General features: G+C 40.9%; 2 protein-coding genes across 2 annotated transcripts; one reads left to right on the top strand and one right to left on the bottom strand.

Annotated features, from left to right (window-relative positions):
• Positions 1 to 238: 238 nt before the first annotated feature.
• LOC308662948 (olfactory receptor 2AK2-like) lies at positions 239 to 1,000 on the top strand (the record flags this gene model as incomplete). Its single annotated transcript, XM_081319094.1, has 1 exon — positions 239 to 1,000. The coding sequence occupies one exon, from the start codon at positions 239 to 241 to the stop codon at positions 998 to 1,000; it is 762 nt and encodes a 253-aa protein (XP_081175220.1).
• A 7,868-nt stretch (positions 1,001 to 8,868) lies between these two features.
• LOC308662949 (olfactory receptor 2T29-like) lies at positions 8,869 to 14,512 on the bottom strand (the record flags this gene model as incomplete). Its single annotated transcript, XM_081319095.1, has 3 exons — positions 8,869 to 8,912; positions 11,471 to 12,092; positions 14,501 to 14,512. 3 exons carry the CDS (start codon positions 14,510 to 14,512, stop codon positions 8,869 to 8,871), a joined length of 678 nt encoding a protein of 225 aa, XP_081175221.1.
• Positions 14,513 to 16,620: the final 2,108 nt, after the last annotated feature.

Consider the following 16,620-nt stretch of genomic DNA (forward strand, 5'->3'; position numbering starts at 1 on the left):
ATTTATGACAAAAGTTCTCCCAAATTATTTTTGTATTTTTAGATAAAAGCTTGGCAATGAAGGAGGAATGAGAGAGGGGAACATAACTTCATAGAGAGAATTTCTTCTGGTTGGTCTTCTGCATCAGTGGTCACCCACCCTGTTCCTTTGGGGGCTTCTCTTCATGTTTCTGATTGCTCTGATGGGAAACAGCCTCCTTATTTTTCTGATTAAAACAGACTCTGGACTTCAGACTCCCATGTACTTCTTTCTTAGTCAGTTGGCTTTCATGGACCTCTGCCAAGTTCTCTCCATCGTTCCACAAGTATTGGTCAGCTTCGTAACTAAGAGGTATACCATTTCACTCTATGGGTGTGTTGTTCAGATTTCTATAACTTTGCTCTTAGGAGGAGCAGAGTGCCTCATCCTGGCAACCATGTCTTATGACAGATATGTGGCCATCTGCAGACCTTTGCAATATCCCATCCTCATGAGGAGAAGTGTCTGTTATATGATGTCAGTGGCAGCCTGGTTTTGGTCCACTGTCCAGGCGCTCACTTGCTCTCTTTATGTCCTGCCCCTTCCCTACTGCAAGTCCAATGAGATTAACCATTACATGTGTGATTATCCAGCTCTTATCCAGCTGTCTAGCTCTGATAATTCTGCTTTTGAAAGAACAACTTATGCTGGAAATTTCCTGGTACTTCTCATCCCTCTCTCAGTTATCCTCACCTCCTATGTTGCCATCCTCCTCCAAGTTGTGAGGGTACGATCTTCTGAAAGGAGCCACAAAGCCTTGGGAACTTGCATGTCTCACTTGTGTGTAGTTGGGATATTCTATACAACTTGTCTTGCAACATACATGAAACCTGCATCCTCTTATTCACCTCAGGAAGCCATGATTAATACACTGTTCTTTACTATCATACCTGCTGTGACAAATCCCTTCATATATAGCTTGAGGAATCGAGATGTCTTGGATGCTCTGAAGAAAATCTTTGGAAAATCCAACTTGCTTTAGTGACTTGATAGGTACAACATAATAGTGGATATTTTCTTTTTGAAATATCGGCTTTTCATCCAGTAAGAGTGAAGACGTTCTTGCTGTTATTATTTTATCCCACTCTACGTGTGGGCTCAATTTAAAGGGGTGAACATACCTAATAAACTTTCCTTTTATTTTTCCCACTATGGCAACCTTCAATACTTAATGACAATAGAAATCTATTCTTCATTTGTCTTATTTGATTAATGTAAATATTGAAAACCTGAATCAAACAATTGCATTCCTCAGCTAGAATCTTGAATATTTTGTCCACCGATTTACTTATGATGTATTTTGTATGCCTAGAAATATTACTTTTGTCTTCAGCATCTGATCTGAAATATAAACAGTATAATATGATCCTGCAGAGCTCCTGTAAGGATTGTGTGTGCAAAATGCTTAGAAAGTTTTGAAATACCTTATGAAATCTAAATATTGTGATTTCTCTTTGCTTAAGAAATATTTTTACAATAATGTACAGGGATGAGGACTAATCTCAATGAGGTACTATGTGTTTCCAGCTATCAATAGTCCACTCAATATTAACAGATTGTGTTCTGTGTGGTTTACAACTTTCTAACACACTGGGTATTGTGGTCTCTTATTGAACCTATTAAAGGAAAAATCAGTAAATTTTATGGTTTGCAAATCTAGGTTTAAATGATGACCAGGTATAGCAATTCCATCCAATTTGATAAGGATGTGCAGAGTACCTCTTGAGCTAACAAGAGCTTGCACAGAAAAAGAGGATACTGAGAGTAGGCAGGTTTTCGCAGCAACCACACAGATACACTGAGGTGTGTAAAAAGGTTTACTTGTGGAATAATACAATAGCACAGTCCAAGAAAAAATCAGTCCAGGTCATACATGAGTAAAGAGATGATAGCAAATAACAATAGTCCAAGGATTATCCAATACAGAGTCTTCTTACCAGTCCGTAAGTCAAAACACAGTTCTTCAGGTTTAGCAAACAGTAGCAAACCCACAAACCACAATAATCAGCAAGTAACTGCAAACGTAACATAGAGAATAACAGAGAGAATAACAGAGAGAAAGAAGCTATGACTCTAGCTCCGTCTTATGGCTGTTGGAAAAACAGTGTTGGCCAATCATCACACATTTAAAGTGATACAATACAATACAATCATAGTTTATATATATTGCCAACCCAACCAGTTAGGCCATAGTCATATACCTGACACAATTCTTAAGGTCTTACATTTCCAGAAAAGGGTCTCCACTTTCCACCTATACAAGCAGAATTATTATGGAGAGGAGCAAGTGACTTCCCAGACAGCATCTTAATGCTCATTCATTGGTATCACTTAAGGCCCTATTTATTAGAATACTAAAGATTGACCAGATTATATTCTATCCTTCTAGAAGTTCTGGGAGTTGTCCCAGTATCTGGAGGGCATCTGGTTGGCAGCAATTGGATATACAATATATGTGGAATGCAATAATTGCCATGTCTAATAGCTATGACTACTCTCTGAAGGATGGTTGATCAAAGATTCTGGTACACTGAGGGTTCCAGTGTCTGCTGTTGTAGAATTTTTAAGGAATAGGTTTCGTTCAATGTCCAGGACACTATAGGAGAAGAAATGTCAGAGCCTGGAGGGTGGAGTCAAAAGAGGAATCACACTGGAGTCATTATGTTCCCACAAGCTGTCTAAATCCAACCCCTCTGGAATTCCATTAAGATTTTGGCACTGATTCCATTAGTGCCAAACTAATGCTGACATTAATTGACTAGATTCCTGTGCATAGGCATAAGCAATAAATCAGTTTAATTGTAATGTGATATGTGGCCCTGATCTTTCCCACTTTACAGACTCATTGCACCAGTTGGTTTATTGATAGCGCTGGAGGCAAAGACAAGCCTAAAGAGGGATGTGATTACAATCCTTCATCACACATTAGAATATACATTTATTTATTTAGCATATGGCATACAGTTTCAAAGAAATCACATGCTAGACACAATGCAATCATGACAGCCTAAATAGAATATACATGTGATTGGATATAGCAGCTAGATATTTCATTGAATATAGCCCATTGTTGTTATTTATTAGATTTAATGCAGCCACCCACTCTGGTGTCAAGTGAGGTCCTTGGGCCATTAAGGTGTAACTATGGGGTGATGGGCAGGACTACAAACACGGTGTACATTTGAAAGGCAAAGAGATAGGATTCCTTGAACATGGTTTCTTTCTAGGGAATTGATTACTTTTGCTTTCCTAGAATCCTCCTACCACTATATTCATGTCGGGACCACTGAAGCGCTTTTGGATTGAAAGGATTGAATGGTAACATCACCATTGCATGGGGAATGCCTAGCTGGGACTCCTTTCATACCCCTGTTAAGTTGCCCACAAAATAGATAGATGGGTATGGTCACCCGCTTTTGCACTGGTGGGTTGGCAGGAGCTGGAGCATGTGATGGAATCTCCCCCCATCCCACGGCATCAACCAAGTCTTGAACACGAACCATCTTGATCATCAGCCCAGCATCCTAACCATGTGAACCACCACACTCCCTGAATCCTGCTTCTTTCTAGGATCTTTTCCAAACACTCCTTGGCCTTCTGAATCTTTTTATGACTAAGCTGACAAATTTCGTTTGGGACAGTGCACCCATAGAGGGAATAACCTGCCGGCATTCCTTAACCGGCAGTACCCTGAGAAGCCCCTTCATGGATTACTGCCTTGTCGTGGCGAAGGGGCTTGCGTAATTCAATGAAGCTATGAGCTATGCCGTGCAGGGCCACCCAAGACGGACAGGTCATAGCTGAGAGTTCTGACAAAACGTGATCCACTGGAGAAGGAAATGGCAACCCACTCCAGTATCTTTGCCATGAAAACCCTATGGACAGTACCAAAAGGCAAAACGATATGACGCTGGAAGATGAGCCCCTCAGGTCGGAAGGCATCCAATATGCTACTGGGGAAGAGCAGAGGGCTAGTACTAGTAGCGCCAGAAAGAATGAAGCGACTGGGCCAAAGCCGAAAGGACGCTCAGCTGTGGATGTGTCTGGTGGTGAAAGGAAAGTCCGATGCTGTAAAGATTTTTTCTCCATAGGAACCTGGAATGTAAGATCCATGAATCAAGGAAAGCTGGACGTGGTCAAACAAGAGATGACAAGACTGAACATCGACATCTTAGGTATCAGCGAACTAAAATGGACAGGAATGGGTGAATTTAATTCAGATGATCATCAGGTATACTACTGCGGGCAAGAATCCCTCAGAAGAAATGGAGTAGCCTTCATAGTCAATAAAAGAGTAGGAAAATCAATACTGGGATACAATCCTCAAAATGACAGAATGATCTCAGTTCGAATCCAAGGGAAACCATTCAATATCACAGTAGTCCAAGTCTATGCCCCAACCACCAGTGCTGAAGAGGATGAAATTGACAGGTTCTATGAAGCCCTACAGCACCTTATAGAAGTAACACCAAAAAATGATGTCCTTATCATCATGGGGGATTGGAATGCTAAAGTAGGAAGCCAAAAGATAACTGGAATAACAGGCAAGTTTGGCCTTGGAGCACAAAATGAAGCAGGGCACAGACTGATAGAATTTTGTCAAGAGAATACGATGGTCATAGCAAACACTCTTTTCCAACAACCCAAGAGACGGCTCTACACATGGACATCACCAGACGGTCAACACAGAAATCAGATTGACTATATGCTCTGCAGCCAAAGATGGAGAAGCTCTATACAGTCGGTAAAAACAAGACCAGGAGCTGACTGTGGCTCAGACCATGAGCTTCTCCTTGCAAAATTTAGGCTTAAACTGAAGAAAGTAGGGAAAAGCACTAGGCCACTCAGGTATGAATTAAATCATATCCCTGTTGAATATACAGTAGAGGTGACAAATAGATTTAAGGAATTAGATCTGATAGACAGAGTGCCTGAAGAACTATGGACAGAGGTTCGCGACATTGTACAACAGGTAGCAACCAAAACCATCCCAAAGAAAAAGAAATGCAAGAAAGCAAAATGGCTGTCTGAGGAAGCTTTGCAAATAGCTGAGGAAAGGAGGGAAGCGAAAGGCAAGGGAGAAAAACATAGATATGCCCAATTGAATGCAGAATTCCAGAGAATAGCTAGAAGAGATAAGAATGCCTTCTTAAATGAACAGTGCAAAGAAATAGAAGAAAACAATAGAATAGGGAGGACCAGAGATCTTTTCAAGAAAATTGGAGAGATGAAGGGAACATTCCATGCAAAAATGGGCATGATAAAGGACCAAAATGGCAGGGACCTAACAGAGGCAGAAGAGATTAAGAAGAGGTGGCAAAATTACACAGAAGAACTATACAAGAATGAGCTTAACGTCCCATATAATCACAATGAGGTGGTCACTGACCTCGAGCCAGACATCCTAGAATGTGAAGTGAAGTGGGCCTTAGAAAAGCTGAGCAACAACAAAGCTAGTGGAGGTGACAGTATTCCAGCTGAGCTATTCAAAATCTTAAAAGACAGTGCAGTAAAAGTGCTACACTCAATTTGCCAGCAAATTTGGAAAACTCAACAGTGGCCACAGGATTGGAAAAGATCAGTTTACATTCCAATTCCAAAGAAAGGCAGTGCCAAAGAATGTTCAAACTATCGCACCATTGCACTCATTTCTCATGCTAGTAAAGTCATGCTTAAAATCCTACAAGCTAGACTTCAGCAGTATGTGGATCGAGAACTACCAGAAGTACAGGCAGGATTTCGAAGAGGCAGAGGAACTAGAGATCAAATAGCCAACATACGCTGGATCATGGAGAAAGCTAGGGAGTTCCAGAAAAACATCTACTTCTGCTTCATTGACTATGCTAAAGCCTTTGATTGTGTGGATCATAACAAACTGTGGCAAGTTCTTAAAGAGATGGGAGTACCAGACCATCTTATTTGTCTCTTGAGAAACCTATATGCGGGTCAAGAAGCAACAGTGAGAACTGGACACGGAACCACTGATTGGTTCAAAATTGGGAAAGGAGTCCGGCAAGGCTGTATACTGTCGCCCTGCCTATTTAACTTATATGCAGAGCACATCATGAGAAAGGCAGGGCTAGATGAATCAAAAGTTGGAATTAAGATTGCTGGAAGAAATATCAACAACCTAAGATACGCAGATGATACCACTCTAATGGCAGAAAGTGAAGAAGAACTAAAGAGCCTCTTGTTGCGGGTGAAGAAGGAGAGTGCAAAACTTGGGTTGAAACTTAACATTAAGAAAACCAAGATCATGGCATCTGGCCCTCTCAATTCCTGGCAAATAGATGGGGAAGAAATGGAGGTAGTGACAGATTTTGTTTTCCTGGGCTCCAAGATCACTGCAGATGGGGACTGTAGCCAAGAAATTAAAAGACGCTTGCTCCTGGGAAGGAAAGCCATGGCAAATCTAGACAGCACACTAAAAAGCAGAGACATCACCCTGTCAACAAAAGTGCTTATAGTCAAGGCTATGGTCTTCCCAGTTGCAATGTATGGCAGTGAAAGTTGGACCATAAGAAAGGCTGAGCGCCAAAGAATTGAGGCCTTTGAACTATGGTGCTGGAGAAGACTCCTGCGAGTCCCTTGGACTGCAAGGCGATCAAACCGGTCAGTCCTAGAGGAGATCAATCCTGACTGCTCTTTAGAAGGCCAGATCCTGAAGCTAAAACTCAAATACTTTGGCCACCTAATGAGAAGGAAGGACTCACTGGAGAAGAGCCTAATGCTGGTTAAAGATCGAGGGCAATAGAAGAAGGGGACGACAGAGAATGAGGTGGCTGGATGGAGTCACTGAAGCAGTAGGCGTGAGCTTAAATGGACTCCAGAAGATGGTAGAAGACAGGAAGGCCTGGAGGAATGTTGTCCATAGGGTCGCGATGGGTCGGACACGACTTCGCAGCTAACAACAACAACCCTGAGAAGGCCCTCCCTGTGGGAGCGCACAGGACGATGGGAAGTTGATGCCGGCAGCAAGTGTTCCCTTAGATAATCCGGACCCAAGCCATTTAGGGCTTTATAGGTCATTACCATATCCAGGTTTGAAGTTGTTGGTAGGGCTTTACTGTATTGACAGAAGCATAACAAATGACCCTATCCCCACTTCGCAAATAGAATACATAGTCTTGTTATAAACACAACTCCCTTGTGTTCCTTTAAGTATTGGACCCATGGTCTGAAGAAGGTGTGGGGAAAACAGCAGCAACAAAAAAGTAGCAATACCCAGTCTAGATATTACGAACCCAAGTTCCAGGGGAGTCCAGTTCATTGAAGTTTCTCTCCTAGTTAGATGGAAATAGTTCAACAGGTGAGGCAGGTAGAAATTTCACTTTCAGACTGTGACAGGCAGAGCTTGTCACTGGAAAGGGAATGATGGGACTTTCCATGGACTCACGCCTTGATTCACTCTCATTGCAGTTGAGGTCATGAGGACTTGGCATGGTTGGGACCTCTCAGGACTGGTACTTATAGGTGACAGTTCTTTTCCCCTGAACCCATTCTCCAGGAGCAATGGTCAGAGACAGGTGGTAGGGCAGCTTGGACCTGTACTGGAATAGAAGATAAAACCTGCGCCAGATTATGCAAATACTGAGTAACATTCTTCTCTTCTTATAATAATTTTCCAATGGGCTAATGTGCAGCCTACTGGAATCACGGCTTCTCCTCTTTCTTTGCCTTGCCTGTTTCCCCATTGTTTAACCTGTTTTCTCTTGTCTTGCCCTAAAGGGTTTCTCACTTTTTATCAAGATCGAGACTAGCTAGCCCCCCTTTTTATCTCAGACAGACCTTGCCTGATAACAGCCTGAAACTCAACAAGCACTCTCCCTGTCACTCCGGAGCAGACCTCTAACAGGAATTTCTCCATCTCATTCTTTCATTCATGCAAACAGGACTCCCCACCTCCCTCTAATTCCAGAATGTTTGTTTCTACTTACCAAGTTTCTCCTGTGTTCTTGTCTCCTCCTACCTTCACTGGGACGAGATGGAAGTCTCCTTAAACAATCAGGGTTCAGACAAACTGAGGTCTGCTGGGCTGGCCAATTTAAAAGTCACCAGACACAAAGGGTCTGGGAGGGCTCTTGACTTTATCTTTTGGCCACACCAGTTTTCCTGGATGTCATGCCTGAAAGTTGTGAGTTACAATGGAACTCATTCAAAGGGAGTTTTAATTAAAAAACAACAACCTTGAAGCAAAAACATCTGTTCGGGTGCCAGAAATGTAAGGTCCCAGTCCTTTACTTAAATTTGAGATACCATATCAATCTAATCAGATAATCTAAGTGGAGACTTCTTGATCAAGCAGCACTTTATTTGATCAAATTAAGCAGCTGGTGGCCAACAAACTGGAACGCTGGCAGAGTTACATCCAGAAGTGCCACACCTTAGAAAGTTGGCAGCATTAGTTTATACACTTCATTAGCCAATGAAAATCAGTCAACAGAGCCATTACATCATAAAGAAGGCATCAATCATTCATGTACACTCCCTTATTCCCTCCTTCAGTATATCCCATCCATGTACATGATTCTCAAGCCTGCATGAGATTTCCCTGGTGCAAAAGCTAATTACAAAAAATACAAGAAAGCAACAGTTAGACTAAACAATTTCCCTTTGTTCCAGAACCCTTCATGACTATGTCATATTGGAATTTAATATAACACAAACATTAGAAGCAGAATACAATCAGTGTTTTGAACTTCAAAAGAGCTGACGTTAACAAACTCAGAGAGAACCTATGGATGAAAATACTAAAGCAGAAAACAACCCAAGAAGCACTGGAAACTGTCAAAAATGCGATCATAAAAGCCCAGACTAACACAATACCACTGAAAAATAAAAACAAGAAATTCAAGAAGAAATTATCATGGCCGCACAAAGATCTCTTTGACAGTCTGAAAGACAAAAAGGACAAATACAAAAAATGGAAAGAGGGGCACATAACTAAGGCTGATGATCAGCAGACAGCCAGAACATGTAAAGATGAAGTCAGGAAAGTAAAGACTTGCAACAGAAATCAAGGATAATTAAAAAAAAATTCCAACATATTAACAACAAGAAAAAAAGTCAAGGAAATTGTAGGTCCACTAAAGAGAGAAGATGGCAAGGAAATAACAGGCAACAGGAAGAAAGCAGAGCTGCTTAACTCATACTTTACATCTGTCTTCTCACAAAAAGAAACTGTAGCCCAACATACCAAAAAAACCCACTGCAAAAGACAAATGAAAAACAAAAATTAAAATAAGCAAGAAAATGGTAAAAGAACACCTATACAACCTTGACGAATATAAATCACCGGGGCCTGACAGATTATATCTCAGAGTTCTGAAGGAGCTGGCAGATGTTATCTCAGAACCACTGCACCACATCTTTCAAAACTCCTGGAGCACAGGGGAAGTACCTGAGGATTGGAAAAGGGCTGATGTGGTTCCCATCTTCAAGAAAGAGGGGGAAAACAGACTCAGGAAACTACAGACCAGTTTAATATCAATACCTGGGAAGATCCTAGAAAAGCTAATCAAAAAACAGATCTGTGAACAACTAGAAGCAAACAAAGTTATAACTAGTAGCCAGCACGGGTTTGTTAAAAACAAATTATGCCAAACCAATCTTATTTCATTTTTCAACAAAGTAACTAAACTAGTAGACCAGCGAAATACTGTAGATGTAATATACTTAGACTTCAGTAAGACATTTGATAAAGTAAGCCATAACCAATGGTGGGATTCAAATACTTGAACATCCAGTTCTTTGCTTGGATGCAGGCCTGGGCCTCTGAGGCCCAGAATGGACTTCCAGAAGTGACATCCATGCACTTCCTACATGCTGTTCTAGGCCTGGGAGGCCTCCTCCAGACCTCCAAGGCCTAGAACGGACTTCTGGAAGTGACATCAACGCACTTCCGGTTGGCCGTTTTAGGTCTGGGAGGCCTCCTCCAGGTCTCCAAGGCCTAAAGCGGACTTCCAGAAGCAGCATGGGTTCAACCAGTTCTCCAAACTAAAAAAAAATAGCTACCGGTTCTACTGAACCGGTGCAAACCAGCTGAATCCCACCACTGGCCACAACCTACTCCTTGGTAAGCTAGAAAAAGGTGGAATAGACAACATCACCACCACATGGATCAGTAGCTGGCTGGCAAACTGAACTCAATGAGTAGTCCTCAACGGCACTACATCCACATGGAGAGAAGTAAGCAGTGGGGTACCACAAGGTTCCATCCTAGGCCCAGTACTTTTCAACATCTTCATAAATGACTTAGATGAGGGAATTGAAGGGGATTTGTCTGACAAATTTGCAGATGACACCAAACTGGCAGGAGTAGTCAACACCCCAGAAGACCAACTAAGGATCCAAAAGGAGCTTGACAAACTTGAACAATGGGCCCTATCCAACAAAATGAGTTTCAGTGTGGACAAGAGCAAAGTTTTACATTTAGGCAGGAAAAATCAAAGGTACAAGTATAGATTGGGCAAAACCTGGCTTAAAAACAGTAACTGTGACAGGGACCTTGGAGTCCCAGTGGACAATCACTTGACCATGAGCCAGCAGTGTGCAGCAGCAGCCAAAAAAGCTAATACAATCCTGGGTTGTATAAACAGAGGCATAGAATCAAAATCATGTGGAGTATTAGTACCTCTTTATAAAACCCTACTAAGACTGGAATACTGCAGCCAATTTTGGTCACCATATCACAAAAAAGATGTTGAGAGTTTGGAAAAAGGTCAGAGAACAGCAACTAAAATGATCAAAGGCCTGGAGATTAAAACATACAAAGAACAGCTGCAGGACTTGGGTTTCGCTAATCTAAAGAAAAGAAGAAATAGGGGAGACATGATAGCAGTATTCCAGTATTTGAGGGGCTGCCACAAAGAAGAGATCAAATTATTCTCCAAAGCACCAGAGGGAAGGACAAGAAACAATGGTTGGAAACTGATCAAAGCAAGAAGCAACCTAGAATTAAGGAGAAACTTCCTAACAGTGAAGACAATTAAACAATAGAACAGCTTGCCTTCAGAAATCGTGGGCACTCCATCACAGGAGGTTTTTAAGAAGAGACTAGACTGTCACTGAAATGACAGTGGGGGGGCTGGACTAGAAGACCTGCAAGGTCCCTTTCAACTCTATTCTATTCTATTCTAAATTCTAAAAGTCATCTTAACAGAGGGTTGTCTAGAACAGGGGTGTCAAACTGGCGGCCCATGGGCTGGATTCATCATGTGTTGGCCACGCCCACCCCAGCTCTGCAAAAGCAAAAAATGTCACAATACATCATGTGACATAATTGAGTCTGACACCTCTGGAACAATGGTTCTCCATCTGTGGTCCACTGACACCCCCCCGGGGGGGAGGCGTGATGTCATCATAGGGGGTCCACAAAGGCTTGAATAAATGTTATGATTTAAATCTTGAGTTACATTTTATCTACAAAAGTTATTTAAAGGGATTGAAGTACAGTATGCAAAGAGTTTCCTCAGGGCTGCCAAGACATCCCGGTTCCTCAAGCTGTAGATGAAAGGATTCATTGTGGCAGGAATTATGGTAGTAAAAAGAGAATTGATCATGGCCTTCTGTGCTGAATAGGATGAAATGGGTGTCATGTAGGTCAAAATGGCTGCTCCGTAGAAGAGGCCCACCACGCACAAGTGGGACAAGCAAGTGCCTAAGGCTTTGTGGCTCCTTTCAGAGGAACGTGACCTCAGGACTTGCAGGAGAATGGCCAGGTAGGAAGCAAGGATGACTGAGACAGGGATAAGAAAGACCAGGAACGTTCCGAGGTATACTGATCTTTCGAATGCAGCATTGTCAGAACAAGACAACTGTATGAGGGCTGTATACTCACAAGCGATATGGCTAATCACATTGGACTTGCAATAGGGAAGAGGCAGGACATAAAGGGAGCAGTTCAAAGCCTGCACTGAAGACCAAAACCAGGCAGCTATTGATATGATGTGACAGATTTTGCTCCTCATAAGAGTTGGATACTGTAAAGGCCTGCAAACAGCCACATACCTATCATAGGACATGGCTGCAAGGATCAGGCACTCTGATCCTCCCATAAACAGCGTGACGAAAATCTGAAACACACATCGGTATAGTGAAATAGTGTATCTTTGGCTTACAAAATGGACTGTCATTTGAGGAACAATTGAGAGGATTTGACAAAGGTCCATAAAAGCCAACTGACTGAGGAAATAATACATTGGTGTCTGAAGACTGGAGCTCATTTTAACCACAAGCAGAAGAAGACTATTTCCAGCAAGGGCAATTACAAACATGAGGAGGATGAAACCAAGAAAAATGGTGGGTGACCTTTGATGCTGAAGTCCAACAAGAACGAATTCCACCCAAGAGGTTGTGTTGTCCTTCTTCATTCCTCCTTTGTTTGTCTGGGTTTTATGTAAAGGCTCAAGAAGAAAATATAGTTAGCTCACCAATATTATGAATGGGAAAAATAAAATGCCAAAATAACATTCAGAATGGTTTCTTTTTGTAACGCTGTAATATGTTTTTCCATTGTGGTGGGATCCCCTGTATGGTTGAGCACAGCATTAGAACATCAAACATACTGTTTGACATCAATGTCTTGTTATAGTCACATCTTCCACATGTCTCTGGACTTCTATTTACAAAATTCCCAACAACCTGGAATTATGGAAGGCACCCTTTTTGGGGAGCCTAGTTTATATGAATGCAGACCATGGTCAAACTGTTAAAGCTGACTATTAGAGTCAAAGGACAAACTCAGTTTCAGAAGAAGGATATTTTTTCCTCTCTTGCAAATTTCTGCTGCAGAAAGGTAGACCATCTACACCTTCATTCACACACTCAGACTCTTATTCTGCTCTACACTGTTGCCAATTCAGGTTTCCAGATGTTTGGGGCTGCAGCACTCATGCTTTTTGTAATTCCTATTTACTCTTTTTCAGTACTCAATATCTCTTCATGGATGCAGAGATAAACATTCCCAAGTAGAAACAGATATCCACTAAGTAGAAGTGTGTAATAAAAAGGTGGTCCTAAGTACATCCATGGGTTAATTTTTATAATTCCTACAGAAAATTTCCAGATGAAGAATAACAATGAGGGCTGGTGATGCCAATGTTCTGAAGAAGAAAAAATAGGGTTAGCAATGAAAATATAGTATATGCTGGTGACACTTTTAGGTATTATCTTTAGACATGTCAGTGAGTTAATAACTTGGAGCACAGGCCTATTAATAACACTGGAGATTTTCTGAATTATGCAAAAACAGTGGGGGGGGGAGAGAGAAACAGGCATTAAGTGAAAAAGAAGAGGCTACATATTACTTATGGCATTTCTGACCTTAAGCACTCCTTCTGGAGGGACGAACCCCAATATTCCCCTTGGCTCATTGGAAGAAGCTCAAATGAAGAAGAAAAAGAGACAATATTCAAAGGCTTTATGGGTGCACTTCGGTCATTTCTCCATACCCACCACTGCAATGACCCATTGTAGGACAGCCATGTTGATCTATGGTAATAAAATATATGTAGGGCTCTGATCACATCTTTTCTGACTAATTTCATTTAAAGTCATAAGCCTTCATGAGTTTCAATTCATTTCATTAAATGCATGAAATGTCCGAGTGAGTGTGTGTTTATGTGCATGTTATATATTATAATGTATATTATATATTATAGATGTATAATCCTATATCTATCTAGCTGCTGTATGCGTCAGATGAAGTGACTTTGCAAGCTCTCTCATAAAAGCATGTGCCTCTTAATAATACCACCCAACAACTGTTCAAGTAACACAAAGACTGCTATTTGAGCATAAGGATGGACAGAAGACCCTAAAAGATGCTCTCAGTCACTAATGGGGAAATTATCTATATAAGCTCACAGGACAGCATCCGCATTCAAAGGGAAACACCACCTTTTATTCAAGCCAATGTATGATTCTCATAACTGAACGTTAAAGGCAGCTTTAGCTCAGAGCCTGTAATGTATGTAAACAAAATATTTGGGTTACAAATTTGAGTTACAAATAATATGCATCCTATTTATGTTGTAAACCAGGGGTCCCCAGCCCCCAGTCCATGGACCAGTATCGGGCCATAGCATGCCAGCAACCAGTCTGCACAAACAAGCAAAGCCCCATCCACAGGATGCAGGCAGCACACAAAACCATGCACACTCCGGTCCATGGAAAAAACCTCTCTCCACCAAACTGGTCCCTGGTGCCCAAAAGGTTGGGGATCTCTGTTGTAAATCACTCAGAGTCACTTAGGTGAAATGGGCAGTGTAGAAATTTAATAAATTAAAATTGCATATCTCTGTAAAACACTTAATGCTATGTAACAAAAAGGATCTAACATAACAAATAAGCCTAAAGAGATAAAAATGTGGACATTAATGTCATGCACAGGGTTAGGTAGATTATGTGAATGTGTCTCTCTTGCTCTATGTATTCATATACCTAGAAAGTGGAGATCTCACTCTGTAGCTTTGAGCCTCACCTTCTCGACCATTCTGGAAATGGGGATATCCACTTCTCCATTCTGGAAGAGGGGATATCACCTCCATTCTTCTAACACAATTCCTCTTCTGGATCAGATGTTCCTTACAAGTGGAAGGACCCCCTTCCAGTGGTGGGATTCAGCAGGTTCTCACCACTTCAGCAGAACCGGTAGCTAATTTTTTGTTGCCCAGGCCCAGAATGGACTTCCGAAAGCAGAATCCACACAGAGAACCAGTTGTTCACCTATTTGAATCCCACCACTGCCCCCTTCCCTATAGATAGAAGATCCCACCCCATTATAGTAGATAGACTGGCAATCAGACAGAGAGATTATACTGTTTGCAGATCTGTATAGCTATAATATATTAATATTTTTATCAACGCACAATAAAAATGAAAATATAATGGGGGTACAAGAGTCACATACCTGTATCTACTGCATTTATGTTTGCAAAAGCAAGTAGGAAAGAAACATGATTTTAAGGGGAACCAATATATACATTCTGAAGATGCTGAAACGTTCTTGCAGCTTTTCTTCATGGATTCTCTCTTGCCCTCCTCACTGTGATTTATCTAAAAAAGGTTATAAATTCACCTAATGCATAGCATAGTCCCTTTACATTTAAAAAGGACTTCGCGTTTTGAAATTATTTAATACACATTTTGAAATCTGTTTTAATATATAATAATCAATATTCACAGGTCCACAATAACTTGTATTAACACACCATCACTGATCAGATGCAAATATAATTCAAAAGCTATAATAACATATCTTGCCTTGAAAAATTTCCTAATCTACAGATATGCTATAATCACAGCAAAATCTTCATTTAAGTCTCCAAACATATTAACTGCCAGTTTTTTTTAAAAAAAAATGCCTTGCAACTTGGATAAGTCTAATCCAGAAATATCATTTTCATAACATATGATTTTCCTGTTTTTAACAGAATAACAAGAGTTGGAAGGGACCTTGGAGGTCATCTAGTCCAACCCCCTGCTCAAGCAGGAAACCCTGTACCATTTCAGACAAATGTCTGTCCAGTCTTCTTCTTAAAAACCTGCAGAGATGGAGCAACCACAACTTCTGGAGGCAAGTTGTTCCACTGATTAATTGTTCTAACTGTCAGGAATTTTCTCCTTAGTTGTAGGTTGGCACTCTCCCTGATTAGTTTCCATTCATTCCTTCTTATTCTACCTTCAGGTGCTTTGGACAATAAGTTGACCCCTTCTTCTTTGTGGCAGCTCTTTAGATATTGGAACACTGCTATCATGTCACCCCTAACGCTTCTTTTCAGTAAACAAGACATACACAATTCCAATAACCTTTCTTCACATGTTTTAGCCTTCAATTTGCTAATCATCTTTGTTGCTCTTCTCTGCATTCTTTCTAGAGTCTCAACATCTTTTTTAAATCTCCAAGGATAAATTAGTACAACTTTACCTTTGAGACTTCCAATCTCAATTATTGAGAAGTTTCAGAAATGGAAAGCTGAAAATTATTTTGTTTGAACAAATTGTCATGTTCCCTACAATTTCTTTCAGTCAATTCCTGCCATTTTCCCCTTTTCCTACACACACACACACACACACACACACTTAGAAAATTCAAGGATATTTTCTCTTTATTTTGAAAAAGAAATTGTTGTAGTTCACTTAGACATTAGATGCCAAAGAAAATTTTACACAAATATTATTCTCAAGGTTAAGACAGAAAGCGGGGAGGGAAAAATGCTGCCTGCTTGTTTCATTAAGTTAACTTTTAATATTATAATATTTTGTCAGTTCTGTTTTTTGATCCTTCTGGATTTTATCCAGTTCATTTTCATTTTTTATTTATATATCAAATCTGGAAACCTCTCATCTCACTCACAAAGCAATTTATTTATTTATTTATTTTAATTCCATTTATATCCCGCCCTTCTCCGAAGACTCAGGGCGGCTTACAAGCTTAGCAGTAGCCTTCATTCTATGTATATGCCTGCTTATTAGGGCTTTCACACACACCCCAAGCGGCATTATTACAAAGTCAGCTTATTGCCCCCAACAATCTGGGTCCTCATTTTACCTACCTCAGAAGGATGGAAGGCTGAGTCAACCTTGAGCCTGGTGGGACGC

Source organism: Vipera berus (genome assembly GCF_964194415.1).
Source record: "Vipera berus genome assembly, chromosome: 2".
NCBI lineage: Eukaryota > Metazoa > Chordata > Lepidosauria > Squamata > Viperidae > Vipera > Vipera berus.